The following is a 16,042-nucleotide window of genomic DNA, read 5'->3' on the forward strand; positions in this document are numbered from 1 at the left end:
TAGCCAAAGCAGGCCTTCATGTGATGGTTACACAGATCACAGCGAACACTTTATTTAAAAAACTGTCAACTGTGATTATGGCATGGGTGAATGGCTACTTACATTTAATTTTACAATTGGATGTATACATTTATATTGTCATATTATAAAACGTATATGCAAAAAAAGGACTATTCAACCAAAGGTTCTGTAGAAACCCTATTGAAGAGTCTGATCTGATTTAGGAGAATGATCACTTAACACAAGAGATCCTTTAACCGGGAAGGCATAGAACCGACGGAGCCTCTCTGCGGTAAGCATAGGAAGAGGTGTGCATTTAAATACATCACCACAGGAGAAAGCCATCCCCATTCAGATACCGTGGAGTATTAGATTAATGTTATTTGGAGGTTAGGGGGCTAGTTCTCTTCTGAGTCACTGTCTTTCCGTGTGGGGAGAGTGGATCGAATCGACGACATTAGCTTGTCTTCAATCTGCTTCTTGGGGTTTTCTTCCAGGTCTGTCTTGACAGCGCCAGATTCCGATAACCTCCACTCCAGCTCTGAGGATGATAGGATAATGGAGTTTAATATCTAAAAGATTGTCACTAATAAAACAAATAAAACTGAGGGTGTTATGCTAGATTTCATATCATGTAACTAATACCATCCTAACTTAGTATAAATAAAAAGTCCTTCTTGAGAGTATAGCTTACCTTCAACTTTGAGGTTCATGCCTCCGAAGACCAGAGGCCCGATGTACTGTGCCTTCATCTCTCCCTCGTGGTAGACAAAGATTGTGGGCAGGTTGCGGTCGGGGTAGTTGGGGATGCAGGTGGTGGAGATGGACTTGAGGAACTTGGTCTGGGGGAACTTCCTGGCCAGCTCTGATAGATGCTGGTTTATCAGGGTACACAGAGGTACTCTGGGAGGACAGAAGATTAGAACATGTTAGAGAGAACAGATGTCACAATGAGTAAATTAGTTAAATCAGATATTTTGGTAGATAGGTCTATTCAGAGCAAATTAAAAAAATGGACCACTGTAAATCAGGCTTAGGCTAAATGAAAACCTTGAATCATGATTTTCAAATAAGGTCTTGGTCATCAATGTTTTCACAATTTTCTGGTTTATCAGATCTTGTCAAAAATCAAACATCACTTTTTGAGAGCATGAATTGGTGTGCTCAACTTGCAACCCTTTGAGAGAGAGAGAGAGGGTAGAGAATGGCAGAAGACTCACCCCTGTTTGTAGAGATGGAGCACAACCCAGATTCCCTCTCCAGCTTTGTTCACCTCCTTGATGTAGTCCTGCCCAGATATCTCCACTACTTCACCGAAGCAATTCTTTATCTGGGTGGCTTTCCATTCTGCAAGCCTCTTCTGTCTGGTAAGAGGGAAATGCAGAGGGTGTAAGGAAAGGTAGGCTAATCAGAAAGATCAGTTTTAGGGTGCTGAAAAACATCTGCCCAATGGGGCAAACAATCACAGAACAGGGTCAACTTGCCCGATTGCTCAGCTCACATGCCCCAGGCAATAGGGAAGCCGTTCATTCTTATCAACCCCTGTTGTATGTACCATCTAAGTGATGCTTTAAAGAGATCACTGACCTGTACATCTCGATGGCGGCCTCGTCCTCTTCACTGAAGTCATCCTCGTTCTCATCCAGCTCGTCCAGAGTCATGCTCTCATAGGTTTTCACTGGTCACAAAACACCATATGCGTCACAAGTTTTTTTAAAGTACAATTTAAGCTATTAAAACTAAAACGTATGTTGCTCTTAAATGTTGACCAAGAATCAACCTTCCTAAACCATGTCCTGTTAGTTAAGAATAACATCAGAATTTGTTTGCCCTAGATCAGTTCAGTAGAAACTTAGTCCCATAGAAGTAGCCAACTAGAACTCGCCATCTCTTACCAACAGATGACTGCTCAAGAACTATCTGCTTCTCTAGAGCTTCCTCCTCAACCTCATCCTGAGTTCTCTCCTTGGGAGGAAGGACCCCCTTCTTTCTCAGGATGTCATTCCACTCTGTATCTGCATTAGGGTCCTGAGAAATAAGAGATCATGTTGGAATTTTATTGTAACTTGGCTGTTTGCAATTCTGTACCACCACAGAGTTAAAAACACAACATTTATATAGCTAGGCCCTTTGGTATTACTGCGAGCGAACATTACCTAATGTTTAGCCATCTAGTTAGCCAACATTTAGCTCTCAAACTCTAAGCATTCTGCATTCTCCCTACAATTTAGTCATTAGCTTTGCCCCAGACTGGCTCATGTGAACTACAATCAGGACACTATGTTTTCACTATTAGAAACGTAAATCATCCGTGGCGATATGGCTTTCGAACCATGGCCCTTATCTTTAATCAGCGAGAAAGAAAAAATAATTCTGATAAACTGCTACAGTAAAAGTGTATAATTTCTCACAGATCCATACTGCTAGAGATGCCTCCATCAGACGAAACTACATTTCCCGAGTTAGCTTACATACAGGTGTTCGAGCACGCTAGATCACTAATTATCACAGATGGTCCGTGATCGTAAACAAGCGCTGCAACATGGATATATCGCCATGTGGGAACAGTAACAGTGTGTGTATTCATGTAACATTTTGGTTTTTAGAAAATTAATTATCGCTGATATGATATGCATCCAAAACCGTACCGCAAGAGACGCGTGTTAATGTTCAGATCGAGCGTTGGGGCTCTTAACAAAACGTCCCTGTACAGAAGACGCCTTCCTCCAACAATTACTTATGTAACGTTATAGTGGAACTGGGAGTCATGATCAAGGGTTAAATAACGTTATGTGCCAATCGAGGTGGCGTGCGAACAGAATCCTATTAATCGAAATATCGGCTATGTCCTTCATACGATCAGAGTTAGAGCTAGAAAAAGTTATCGAAGTTTACCAACCTGCATTTTTTTTTAACCGTTCAAAACAGACGCTGAAAACACCACTGCTCTTCCCAGACACGGAAATAGAAGGACATCACCCATATTTATTCCGGAGTAAAACAAGATCTTTAATGTGACAAAACTTAAATACTTGTCAGATATCTCAAATATAGAATCGTTACAATATAATTTATTTTCTGAGGACAAATCTATTCTATCACCTGTTTTATATGTATTATTATCATAAACCTGGCTAGGGCAAGACATTCAAGGGACAATAATAAAGGTTGCACCAATATCCGGTTTAGGTCCTGTATGTCTATATTAGGAGTGGGAAAGCTGTACTACATTCCATGTGTGGCATCTGATTGAGACAACAGCTGCACCTGAAAATCACACTGCTGTGCTGTCAGTGTCTGGGTTGACCATAGATTTATGGGGGTTACTTAGAGGTCCAAACATCTCTGAAAATTGTTGGCCTGTTTTTTGGTGTGTAGATATGCTTCAATATGATATCCTTATACTGTATTTGTTTATTTTCAATGTAGTTATGATGACTATAGCAAGTATAGACGACGCATTTATGAATCATATACTTAGGTACATTTTCTACTGTGCAAATATATTTTCAAATCCTTTATTATGGGTATGGTTATAAATCTTTATGTCAGTCTTGATCTTGTGAAACTCAATAAGATTGCTGCTCTAAAATATGATAATTTCCTTAATTTCAGTGTTACTCTACACCTGTTGTTTACGAAGCATGTGACAAATAACATTTGATTTGAATAAAGTATTTTATGATAGGGGCCTTTGACAACTCTGACCTCGTGTGTTTATTCTAATCAAATCAACCATAGTTTAAAACAGACATCATAATGAAATCCTGTATTTGTTATTTGTTGATTACAAATAACAATGCATGCATGTTGCAACCTCTATTTTACCACAGAAGTAGGCTATAGGGATGGGTATATACGTCCATATAGAACATTATGTAAATTGTTATATTGTCTAGACTCTATAGGTACTTTATCATTGAAAAGCAAAGTGACCATGTCACCGACATGGCATTGATGTCATTACATTAATATGTGGTATGATCAAAGACTATGACATTTAAAACTATAATATAAAGCGAAAGCAAACAAATGTCATTGTAAGCATAATGCAGCATTGAGATAATAGGTGCTGTACATCATCTTCTGACGTATTTTTTTGTACACATCAGACAGCATATGGCACATGACTAAACCCCTTTACTATGGGCAAACAATGTGTTTACAATCCAATTATATTCCCAGATTTAGTTTTGTATGATGTTCAATGAATAGGCTACTACTGCATAATAACTATTCACAAAGCAAAGGGACGGTGAAATTAAACTTCCTCGCTTTCGCCGGAACTATGGGAAGGATGTTGGGAAGGAAAGGTTGGGTTAAATGCGGAAATAAGACGCTCGCTGTGTAGGCTACAGTTGCAACCGGTGTGAGAGAAAATATGAGCACAAGACGCCTGCTATCTCGGACAGCGCTTGAGATCAGTCATGGATGATTCTGAAATCACCTAATTTTCTCCGACGCGTGGAACTGCTGAAGAAGTGTGCATTCTATCAATAGCACAACAAAAACTACAATCGGCTTTGTTTTGTTTTCGTCCATTCTCTTTGTAAATCTCTTGTTTTGAAAGCATGTGGTTGAATCCGGAGGAAGTTTTGCTGAAAAATGCATTGAAGCTTTGGGTTACCGAAAAATCTAACGAATTCTTCCTTTTGCAGCGCAGAAGAGGGCATGGAGACACAGGGGGGAAATTTACAGGTAATACGCCCCCTCCCATCTTCATCTCACTGTTTGTCGTCTGATTTCAGCAGCTTTGGCAGCCTATACGGATACACCAGTCTACGGAATACACTTGCAACACACTAACAAATAATTTATAAACAATTTTGCAACTTGCCATAATCGGGGCAACAATGTATCACTTTAAATAGGCTCAGGATTTTTACACAGCATTACTTGGGAAACACGTGTTTTCTCCATATTCGGTGTCGTCAACACCTTGGAACAATAACAGGCAACTTTTTTGCATATAGTATTTAGACATTTATTTTGTTTCAGGTCTTCCTTGATTTCTTTAAGTTCGATACAGTGTTTGTCTGATGATGAACTTTGATAAGGTGCCACCTGGTCTTGTTTTTGTTTAATCACCATTGGGACTTTCATACTTAACTGAACACATCAAGGACAGGAGGATAGAGACTAGACATCTCATAAAAGGAACAATATAAAAACGGCCCGGCAATTGGTTATGATTTACAGTGTTTGTTTGTCACCATGGTGAAAGGTAAGACAAAGCCCTAGCTGTATTGGGATTGGCTCTTCTTACAAAACCACACCATAGTATGTTTTGTTATATGAAGAGAATAACAAGTACAATATCAATTGGAAGAAGAAATCTATGATTCGATTAAGATAGAACATAAAAACATCTGCAACCTCTATCATTTTGTGTCACTAGCTAAAGTATCTTCTGCTTCCTATTTCACAAAGAGCACTTTGCTACAAGGGAATTTTTAGTTATTTATATGCATAGGGTTTATTTTCTCTCTACATCTGAGCACACTCTACATGTCCATTGTCCACAGCCATACAAACTCAGTGAACTATATAAGCAGAACACAATACATGATTTACAGTAGTTTAAGTTGGGACTTACAATGTAAGCGGTTTGGTGACAAATAAGTTTGTGTTGCCAGGGTGTCATGGTTCAGAGCGGCAGATGGGCAGAGCTTATAGATGTGGTGTGGTCTGGAATGGGCAGTGCTCTAGGAGAGGGTTATTTGTCAGGAGTTCAGTTTGTCTTCCGTCCCTCTCCTCTTTTGTGGTGGGCGGTTGGGCGGGAGTGAGAATGCCAAACACTAGATAGTGATCTCATACAGACTAGACTGTAGCCTATTGAACGTAGTAAGCCTTGTCTTGCCTGCTGTGTGCTTATTACACATTTGATTGGCCAAATCATTAACAGACTGTTCTTGCTAACTTGATTTTTTATTGTAGTTGAGGGATGTAATGTGTTGCTATTAGGACTGTTTTTACTAGTGGCTCCTTAAATGCTCCATTCTGTTGAAAATGGCAAAGAAAACCCAGAATGAAAACTAGACAAGAGGGACTAGTGTTTGGTGCCTTTGGCCTCCGTGGGAAAGCATGACCATGAATAGCAGTGGAGTTAAAGAGATACTATGATGATGAGTGTAGGCTCTGTTACCTCAGGGTATTCGTGAGCCTATCTGATTCCATTAGGCTGATGACTGGTGGGGATGACTGGATGTGCAAGTTCTCCCTAAATGCTGGTTCCAGGGTTAATGTAGCCTTCGCAATGCCTAATAGGTACAAATTAGTTAGGTCTGGATGGAAATTGAAAGCTTGGGGTAGAGTAGTGCAGTTTCTCTTGAACGTCAACTGGGGTGTCACTGTCAACCATATTGGATGGGATGTTAGGGGCTCTGTATTAAGTTTGTATTTTTTAGACCATGGCTTTGGGGCTTCATATGTGGAGGATATGGGGGGGGGGGTCTCCAATCCAATGCTATTAGCCATTGGTTCTAGTGGACCAATATAGTGACAAACAGAGAACAGCAATACTTGTGTTGAGTCTCTCAATAGCTTGTAAGCCTATGTTATGCTCTCACATAATGTGGCCATTATGAGACTGTTAGTGACCGTAAGTTGTACAAGTTTATGTCCTATCCAGTGCCAATCTTCTTCTGCTTGGCACCTCACTATGGAATGTCTTGGTCTGTGATAGACATGGTAATGACTTTAGCCTTCTGGCGTTATGTGTAATAGGTACCTTTGTGTCCCATCTGCTTAAAGGCACAATCTGTAAACTTCCTGCTGTTCAAAAGTCATTCCACTAAAGCTAACCATTGATTATGTACGTTAGAGTATATCTTATTAATGCCTTATGAGCTTAATACAATTGTCTTATCCTTTGAAAATGTGATTTCAGTTTATATGGGTTGGTATAATGTGGCCTCTCTCTCCCATATGTCAATGAGCTCATTGACATGTATGTGTTGTCAGATGGTATTTCTCAGTATTTTCTGGTCTCTTTCTGTGTCTGACTGCTCTGGTCTGTCCAGGTCTTCTGGTGGGAGCTCTGGACTCAGTGCTGGACTCCAATGCCCGGGTCACACCGTTCCGTATCCTACTACAGATGCCTGGGTCACAGGTCAGCTGGACAATAGCTTGTGGTAAGCTCTCTGACATTTCTCTCCTTTGCTTTCTATCTCTCTGATTCTGATATTTGTCTGTCTCTCTCTAGCTCTCTCTCTTTCTCTCTCTGTGTATCTATCTCTCTGATGGGTGTTGTATGTGTGTGTGTTGTTATACAGGTGCTGCTGTCGGAGAGATGAACAGACATTGGGACTGGCTGGTCCAGAACCTACTCCACTCTCTCTCAGTGTTTGAGAACAAGGAGGATGTTGCCAGCTTCGTAAAAGGGAAAGTCAAGGTACTGTACTATTAGAATAAGACCTACTATAGACCTGTGATACACTGTAAATACTTTGTAGGCCTACTATCGAAAATCACAGTATTCAACCTAATCTCAACTGTTGATCTCTCTCCTCCTGACTTTCTTTTCTATTTGTGTCTCTTGCTCTCCTTTTATTTTCTCTTTCTCTCATTTATTTCTCCTCCTCCTCCAGGGTCTGATAGCGGAGGAGGTAAGGGGGAGGCAGGCGGCTCAGGAGGAGGAGCCTGAGAAGTTCCGGGAGGCGCTACTGAAGTTTGAGCTATGTTTCGGCCTGCCCTCCTCAGAGAAGCTGGTCACCACCTACTCCTGCTGCTGCTGGAAGGGGCGGGTCCCCCGGCAGGGCTGGCTCTACCTCAGCATCAACCACATGGCCTTCTACTCCTTCCTGTTGGGAAAGGAAGGTCAGTCCCCTTAAATGCTCTTCCTTTCATTAGCACACAGAATAGCCCCCAGTATTACTGGTTGTGAACTGGTTGTGAACTTTGAATGTTTGACCGCTTCTCTCTCCCTCAGTGAAGTTTGTGATCCCGTGGGCGGAGGTGACGAGGCTGGAGCGGGTCTCTACGGGTCTCATGACGGACATGGTGCGTGTGATGACGCGGCGGTGCCAGTTGGACTTCTCCATGTTCCTGAGCCTGGATGAGGCGTTTGGGGTCATTGGTCAGCTGGCTGACATCGCCCTGCGACGCCTGCTGGACAGTGAAGGCCTGGAGCTGGACCGAGTCCTCCAGCAGTCCTCCAACATCACCAAGAGGTCAGCAGGCAACGCAGAAAAAGTTAAAGTTGTATCGTATTGTAGTGTAAAGGAGGGCAGGGGATTTTGTGTGGTTGTATCATTCGCTTTGTTCAGATTCACATCATCTGAGAGGATTAGAACAGTTGCTTGCCTGATTAATCAGTTTGATAAACAGTAATTTAATAAGGTTCTCATTCTTATCTGTTTTGGTCAAAAGAGACCTCATCAAGCGCTTCCTGAAAACCACTCATATCTTAACTGATTTACTTCCCTTTAGTTTCCGACCATCCTTTGTATAACCATAGCATCATAGTGCAACTGATCTTCCTTTGAGCCGAGAGGGACGTTCAGTCATGTTCTTCAGACAGACATTATATGAGGCTGATGAGCTCATAAAGACTTGTAAATACCTAGACTTTGCCCCTAGGTGTTGCAGCCATAACAGGAATACAGCGTATCGTGTTAGTCTATGGGAAAATATATATATTTTTTTACAATGTTCCTTCCTTCCACTGCCTGTGTATTGGGTTCCGGCTGGTCTCAGAACAGTTGTGTAGTGATTGATGGGCCGCGTTCCCACGACACAGCACTGAACCATACGTTATAAATCAGTGTTTGTCTCAGTGTGACTGGAAGGCACTTCAGCTCTATCCTGTGGGAAATTATACCTTCGCTTGGAGAGGTAGCTCATAAATACACCCCTGTTCTTCGTTCAGTCTTAGTTCTGTGTGTGTGTGTGTGTACATGTGTGTGTACATGTGTGTGTACATGTGTGTGTGTGTCTAAGTTCCACCTGTAGTACATTCACCATAACATTTTTTGTTTCAGGTTTTGTGTGTAAAATTACAGCTTGTGGTGGTAAACATTGTTTGAGCTAGGCTAGAGCATTTAGTTCTCTCTCTATGGGTGTAACAGACTGTTTAATCATTCATTTGGTAACTTCCTCACATTCAACCCTTCTCAAATGAGTGATCTTTTTGTCCCTCCCCATCATTCAAACTAGTGACTTTATGTAAATCACAACCTCGTATTCATTATCTCCAGCACCAAAACAGTGTCTACATTACTTCTTCTAATTTTTCTCTTGCACAGGCTTGAGGTACACTCACTGAACTCTAGCCATACACTCACACATACTACACTGACATTCCAACACACACACATACAGTAGTGTAAACTACTAACGTAAAAATACTTTAAAGTACTACTTAAGTCTTTTTTGGGGGGTACCTGTACTTTACTATTTATATTTTTAACTACTTTTACTTCACTACATTCCTTAAGAAAATATTGTACTTTTTACTCCATACATTTTCCTTGACACCCGAAAGTACTCGTTAAATTTTGAATGCTTAGCAGATGTAATGAATCCTCAGGTAGAAAAAGGTGTAGATTCACACGCAGATGTTTATTAAGCCTTCGCAGAAGTCAGGAATCGTGGTCACACGCAATGGTCAAACACAGGTAGGCAGTCAAAAACAATACCTCACAACCATACAAACAGAAATAAATGAACTAAATAAGGAGCTAGTGAGAAACAAACACAGGTGAAATCAATGACCAAAAATGAAAGACAGGGCTACGTTCCAGAACACAAAGAAACAGGGCTATGTTCAAGAAAAAGAACACAAGGTTGACTAAGAAAAGAAAAGCAGAACCTTACAGCAAGACAGGAAAATTGTGAAATTCAAGCACTTATCAACCGAACATCCCTGGTCATCTCTACTGCCTCTGGTCTGGTGGACTCACTAAACACACCTGCTTCGTTTTTAAATTATGTCTGAATGTTGAAGTGTGCCCGTGGCTTTCCCTAAATGAAAAAACAAAACAAGAAAATAGTGTCATCAGGTTTTTTAACATCAGAAAAGTGTCATTATTTATACTTTTACTTTTGATACTTAAGTATATTTTAAAACAAATACTTTTAGACTCATACTCAAGAATAATTTAGCTTTTACTTGAGTCATTTTCTATTAAGGTATTTTTACTCAAGTATGACAGTTGGGTACTTTTTCCACCACTGCAGATATACATTCACAATCTTTCACACTCTTCACATACGCTGCTGCTACTCTCTGTTTATTATCTATGCAGTCACTTTATCCTTACCTACATGTACATCTACTGGTCAAAAGTTTTAGAACACCTACTCATTCAAGGGTTTTCTTTATTTTGACTATTTTCTACATTGTAAAATAATAGTGAAGACATCAAAACTATGAAATAACACATATGGATCATGTAGTAACCAAAAAAAGTGTTAAACTAATCCAAATATATTGTATATTTGAGATTCTTCAAATAGTCACCCTTTTCTTTGATGACAGCTTTGCACACTCTTGGCATTCTCTCAACCAGCTTAATGAGGTAGTCACCTGGAATGCAATTCAATGAACAGGTCTGCCTTCTTAAAAGTTAATTTAAGGGGGTATACAGAAGACAGCCCTATTTGGTAAAATACCAAGTCCATATAATGGCAAGAACAGCTCAAATAAGCAAAGAAAAACTACAGTCCATCATCACTTTCAGACATGAAGGTCAGTCAATATGGAACATTTCAAGAACTTTGAAAGTTTCTTCAAATGCAGTTGCAAAAGCCATCAAGCGCTATGATGCAACTGGCTCTCATGAGCACCACCACAGGAAAGGAAGACCCAGAGTTACCTCTGCTGCAGAGGATAACTTCATTAGAGTTACACGCCTCAGAAATTGCAGCCCAAATAAATGAGTTCAAGTAACAGACTCATCTCAACATCAACTGTTCACAGGAGACTGTGTGAATCAGGCCTTAATGGTCGAATTGCTACAAAGAAACCCTCTACTAATGGACACCAATAGGAAGAAGGGACTTGCTTGGGCCAAGAAACACGACCAATGGACATTAGACCGGTGGAAATTTGTCCTTTGGTCTGGAGTCCAAATTTGAGATTTTTTATTCCAACTGCCGTGTCTTTGTGAGACGCGGTGTGGGTGAACGGATGATCTCTGCATGTGTATTTCCCATCGTAAAGCATGGATGATGAGGTGTTATGGTGTGGGGATGCTTTACTGGTGGCACTCTGTGATTCATTTAGAATTCAAAGCACACTTAACCACTGTGGCTACCACAGCATTCTGCAGCGATACGCCATCCCATCTGCTTTGCACTTAGTAGGACTATCACTTGTTTTTCAACAGGAAAATGACCCAACACACCTCCAGGTTGTGTAAGGGCTATTTGACCAAGAAGGAGAGTGATGGGGTGCTGCATCAGATGACCTGGCCTCCACAATCCCCCAACCTCAACCAAATTGAGATGGTTTGGGATGAGTCTGACCACAGAGTGATGGAAAAGCAGCCAACAAGAGCTCAGCATATGTGGGAACTTCTTCAAGACTGTTGGAAAAGGATTCCAGGTGAAGCTGGTTGAGAGAATGCCAAGAGTGTGCAAAGCTGTCATAAATGCAATGGGTGGCTACTTTGAAGAATCCCAAATGTACAATATATTTAGATTTGTTAAAAAATAAATAATTGGTAACTACATGATTCCATATTATCAGGTATGAAGGTAAGACACAGATGCAGACCACGTCGAATAAACATATTTCAACAGGGGCAGGCGATAGACAGGTCAAGTTCAGGCAGGGTTCAGTAAACCAGATGTGGGGCAACAGTACCGGACGGCAGGCAGGCTCAGGGTAAGGCAGAGGGGGGCAAAGGGACAGGTCGGCAGGCAGGGTCAGGGGCAGGCATAGTGGTCAGGTAGGCGGGCTCAGAGTCAGGACAGGCAAGGGTCAAAACCAGGAGGGTGAGAAAAGAGAGACTGGAAAAAGCAAGACAAACTGGCAGCAGACAAACAGAGAACACAGGTATAAATACACAGGGGATAATGGGGAAGATGGGCGACACCTGGAGGGGGGTGGAGACAAATCACAAAGACAGTTGAAACAGATCAGGGTGTGACACGTGTTATTTCATAGTTTGATGTCTTCACTATTATTATGCAATGTAGAAAATAGTCCAAATAAAGAAAAATCCTTGTGTGAGTAGGTGTTCAAATATTTTTGACCGGTACGGGGTATTCAATTACCTCGACTACCCCGTACCCCTGCACATTGACTCAGTACTGGTACCCCTTGTAAATAGCCTCGTTATTGTTAATTTATTGTGTTACTATTTTTCATTTAGTTTAATTAGTAAATTATTATTATTTTATTTTTTTGCCCACCTATTTCTCCACCATTTTCGAAATATCCCATTGTGATCCAGTTACGATCTTGTCTCATTGCTGCAACTCCCAAATGGGCTTGGGAGCGACGAAGGTCGAGTCATGCATTCACCGAAACATGACTCGCTAAACTGCTCTCCTTAACACCCGCCCACTTAACCTGGAAGCCAGCTGCACCAATGTGTCGAGGAAACACCATTCGACTGACGATCGAAATCAGCCTGCAGGCGCCTGGCCCGCCACAAGGCGTCACTAGAACACGATAAGCCAAGTAAAGCCCCCCCTAGCCCGGATGACGCTGGGACAATTGTGTGCTGCCCTATGGGACCCCCGGTCACGGCCGGATGTGACACAGCCTGGGGTCGAACCTGGATCTGTAGTGACGCCTCAAGCAATGCAATGCCTTAGACCGCTGCGCCACTTGCGAGGCTCCAGTTTGTAAGGTCTGCACCTGTTGTATTCGGCGCATGTGACAAATAAGATTTGATTTGAAAATGCGTTTCTATGATCATTGGTTAAAAAGATAAGAACAAAAGGTCCTAAACCACCAGGGTACGATTAAAAGTAAAGAAACTGTGATTTTCAAAACCTGCAATGAGTTTCTAGCCATAAGGAGGGTATTTTCCTGCTCCCCACGTCACCGTGAATCTCATAGTGTTTGAAAATCTATGTTTTTTAAATGTTTAAACTTTTGATGATGTCATTGAGTAGAAGTAAATGTAGAAATACGCCATTTCCACATATGTAGACTGGAGACTGTGCTGGAGATAATGAATATGAGATTGAAAATTGGTGGATTTACCATTCAAGTGTTCGTGACTCTCTGTCAGAAATGTCTAGGTCACTAAAGGCAACAACAATTCACCCACAATCTATCATTTATGCTCTCATTCTCTCTATCCTGGAGGTTTTTATTATTATTTTTTTTTTACCTTTATTTAACCAGGCAAGTCAGTTAAGAACAAATTCTTATTTTCAATGACAGCCTAGTGGGTTAACTGTCTGTTCAGGGGCAGAACGACAGGTTTGTACCTTGTCAGCCTGGGGGTTTGAACTTGCAACCTTCCGCTTACTAGTCCAACACTCTAACCACTAGGCTACCCTGCCGCCCCTAGCTGTCACTCATTTGCAACAGAACGTTTCACTGTATCTGTTTTCCCCCTGCCAGCTAAGTATCTCTTTCTGAGTGTCCCTCTAACTCTTCCCCCTCAGGGTTCTGGAGGAGCAGGCATTAAGGACGTATGTCCTGGCTCTATTTCGGCTACCACGGGGCGAACGTCTTCAGGAGGTGGCGCTGTGTTCAGTGTGGACGCCCCATGCCCGCTGTCACACGACAGGAACACTCTTCACCACCGACAGCTACCTATGCTTCGCCAGCCGAGACGAGGGCCACTGCAGCCTGCTTATCCCTCTCTCAGAGGTACCCATTGTACCATATTGCAGTGCCTCCCTATTTGATTTATAGAAAGGTCTCACACAAAAATCCCTCACAAGTTCCCCTAGCTTAGCTCTTAAGGTTAATCCAGCCTTCCCAGAGGAGAGCCTTTATCAGTGTACTGCAGTGTATTTTGTGCTAGAGGTAGTGTATTTTGGAGGGGTGGTGTATTTTGGCTACATACTATGTTGACCCTGCTTCTCTGCTGGTTAAAGTGTAACGCAGGTGGAATGTGGCTACTGCTGTTTACACAGTGTTGTTGAAAGTGTTAGAGTTTACACCTTTAGCTTTACCATGGTTATCTACATTATATACCAGTCAGTCATACATGAAGCTATATATAAATGTATGTATGGCTCTGCTATACATAAAAGCTATTCATAGTTTACTACTGTGTTATTACTGTTTTACAAGTAAATAGCGCTACAGTTATTTATTTGGCTGTTCACCTCTGACCCCTGTCTCCTCCTGTTTTATTGTCAGGTGATCTCCATAGAGAAGGCGGAGAGTACCAGCCTGCTGCCGAACCCAGTGATCGTCAGCGTGAGGAGTAAGAAGGCCTTCCAGCTGATCGAGCTGCAGGACAGAGACAGCCTGGTGGACGGCCTGACATCACGCCTCAGAGCCCTCCAGTGGAAACACTCCATGTTCCGCAGCAAGAAATCTCTGGTATACTACAGCAACACTACTAACTGCTAAATGTCTGTTGTCAATTACACACATCACATCTCATGGTGATGCCCAACAGGCCTAGTCCACAAAGCAGAATTGCTGCATATTAATTGTGTATATTTGACTAATTCTGGTGTTTGGCTGCTCCAGACCTCCTCGTCTCCCTACTACACCTTCTGCTATGACACCATGTACTGTGACGGGGAGGATATCGAGGAGAGAGCACAACGTCAAACAGTGAACACAGAGGCTCTAATGGCATGCTACCATCACTCTCAACCTGACCCCAACAACAGCACGGCTGTGAGTATGGAAACTGGCGCACCATAGGCTGTAGCCCTGATGGGAATAGGGCCTCTATTATTATGGTGTTTAGATAGCAGATACCATAATAATGGTGGCTGTAGCCATATCAGGACTACATTGGCCAATGTGTTTTCAGTCTAGGTGTAACGGATGTGAAACGGCTAGCTTAGTTAGCGGTGGTGTGCGCTAAATAGTGTTTCAATCGGTGACGTCACTTGCTCTGTGACCTTGAGGTAGTGGTTCCCCTTGCTCTGCAAGGGCCGCGGCTTTTGTGGAGTGATGGGTAACGATGCTTCGTGGGTGACTGTTGTTGATGTGTGCAGAGGGTCCCTGGTTTGTGCCCGAGTATGGGCGAGGGGACGGTCTAAAGTTATACTGTTACATAGGCTTGATGTTTAGCATTGTGAATTAGGACTGGTTTAAGGTTTAGCTTGGTTTCCAGTTTCTAGTTGAAATAGGGTGATTCTTGGATTCCGGTGGTAAATGCTGTCCCTTGATTTTGGCACCATGTAAAAACACTTTAAAATCACAAAAACATTACAAATAAATGTTCTATTTGTTTGACTGTTATTTAATAAGAGCATATGTAAGTCCTTTATACTGCAAAACATTTATTTGTATTCATTGTAAAAAACTACTGGAGGCAAGCAAATTGGCTTGTCCCACTGGTGATATGTAGAGAGAGGTATAGTGAAATATTTTGGGGATTTAGAGATATCTATCTACTATTTTGAATCCTATACAAAAGTATTTAATATATTGTATAGATCAACAAAAACAAATAAGGCTATTAAAATACCATATTTCTACCAGTATAATGTGTGTCACTCAGTTTTATGTCATTGGTGTTACCGCCTTATTTACTGCAGCTCTTTAAATAATTAAAGAACAGCAGTAAATAACAATAGCTGGGCTATAGACAGGGAGTACCGGTACAGAGTCAATGTGTCAATGTGTGGGGGCACCGGTGTCGAGGTAATATGTACAGTCGTGGCCAAAAGTTTTGAGAATGACACAAATATACATTTTCAAAGTTTGCTGCTTCAGTGTCATTAGATATTTTTGTCAGATGTTACTATGGTATACTGAAGTATAATTACAAGCATTTCTTAAGTATCAAAGGATTTTATTTACAATTACATGAAGTTGATGCAAAGAGTCAATATATCCAGTGTTGACCCTTCTTTTTCAAGACCTCTGCAATCCGCCCTGGCATGCTGTCAATTAACTTCTTGGCCACATCCTGACTGATGGCAGCCCATTCTTGTA

At 41.6% G+C, this 16,042-nt stretch overlaps 2 protein-coding genes across 4 annotated transcripts in view; one reads left to right on the plus strand and one right to left on the minus strand.

The window, feature by feature from the left end:
* LOC109868568 (phosducin-like protein 3) lies at positions 1 to 5,729 on the minus strand. 2 transcript variants are annotated; one of them, XM_031798066.1, is made up of 6 exons: positions 5,597 to 5,729; positions 1,896 to 2,028; positions 1,588 to 1,678; positions 1,221 to 1,364; positions 695 to 903; positions 1 to 541 (listed from the first exon to the last, which is right to left on the minus strand). In XM_031798066.1, the coding sequence occupies exons 1-6, from the start codon at positions 5,642 to 5,644 to the stop codon at positions 399 to 401; spliced, it is 768 nt and encodes a 255-aa protein (XP_031653926.1). In that variant the 5' UTR covers positions 5,645 to 5,729; the 3' UTR covers positions 1 to 398. The 2 variants fall into 2 exon arrangements, with proteins under 2 accessions (XP_031653926.1, XP_020313811.1); XM_020458222.2 differs by lacking the exon at positions 5,597 to 5,729 and adding an exon at positions 2,900 to 3,136.
* The window catches only part of LOC109868593 (TBC1 domain family member 8-like), a 24,982-nt gene continuing 13,259 nt past the window's right edge, over positions 4,320 to 16,042 (plus strand). Inside the window, exons 1-8 of one of the 2 annotated variants that reach the window (XM_020458269.2) lie at positions 4,320 to 4,698; positions 7,023 to 7,133; positions 7,275 to 7,393; positions 7,590 to 7,818; positions 7,931 to 8,171; positions 13,573 to 13,780; positions 14,279 to 14,464; positions 14,618 to 14,770. In XM_020458269.2, the coding sequence (XP_020313858.1) occupies positions 4,572 to 4,698; positions 7,023 to 7,133; positions 7,275 to 7,393; positions 7,590 to 7,818; positions 7,931 to 8,171; positions 13,573 to 13,780; positions 14,279 to 14,464; positions 14,618 to 14,770 (1,374 nt within the window). In that variant the 5' untranslated portion in view covers positions 4,320 to 4,571. The remainder of the gene's footprint in view (positions 4,699 to 7,022; positions 7,134 to 7,274; positions 7,394 to 7,589; positions 7,819 to 7,930; positions 8,172 to 13,572; positions 13,781 to 14,278; positions 14,465 to 14,617; positions 14,771 to 16,042) is intronic. The other variant, XM_020458277.2, reaches the window with a different exon arrangement.

This window comes from Oncorhynchus kisutch, linkage group LG2 (assembly GCF_002021735.2).
Source record: "Oncorhynchus kisutch isolate 150728-3 linkage group LG2, Okis_V2, whole genome shotgun sequence".
NCBI classification, from domain to species: Eukaryota; Metazoa; Chordata; class Actinopteri; order Salmoniformes; family Salmonidae; genus Oncorhynchus; species Oncorhynchus kisutch.

Coding starts and splice junctions, on each gene's coding strand:
- LOC109868568 (XM_031798066.1), bottom strand. CDS start 5,644: ATGACACCCTGGCAACACAAACTTATTTGTCACCAAACCGCTTACATT. Junction 1,365..1,587: donor GCCGCCATCGAGATGTACAG/GTCAGTGATCTC, acceptor CCCTCTTACCAG/ACAGAAGAGGCTTGCAGAAT. Junction 542..694: donor CATGAACCTCAAAGTTGAAG/GTAAGCTATACT, acceptor TATCATCCTCAG/AGCTGGAGTGGAGGTTATCG.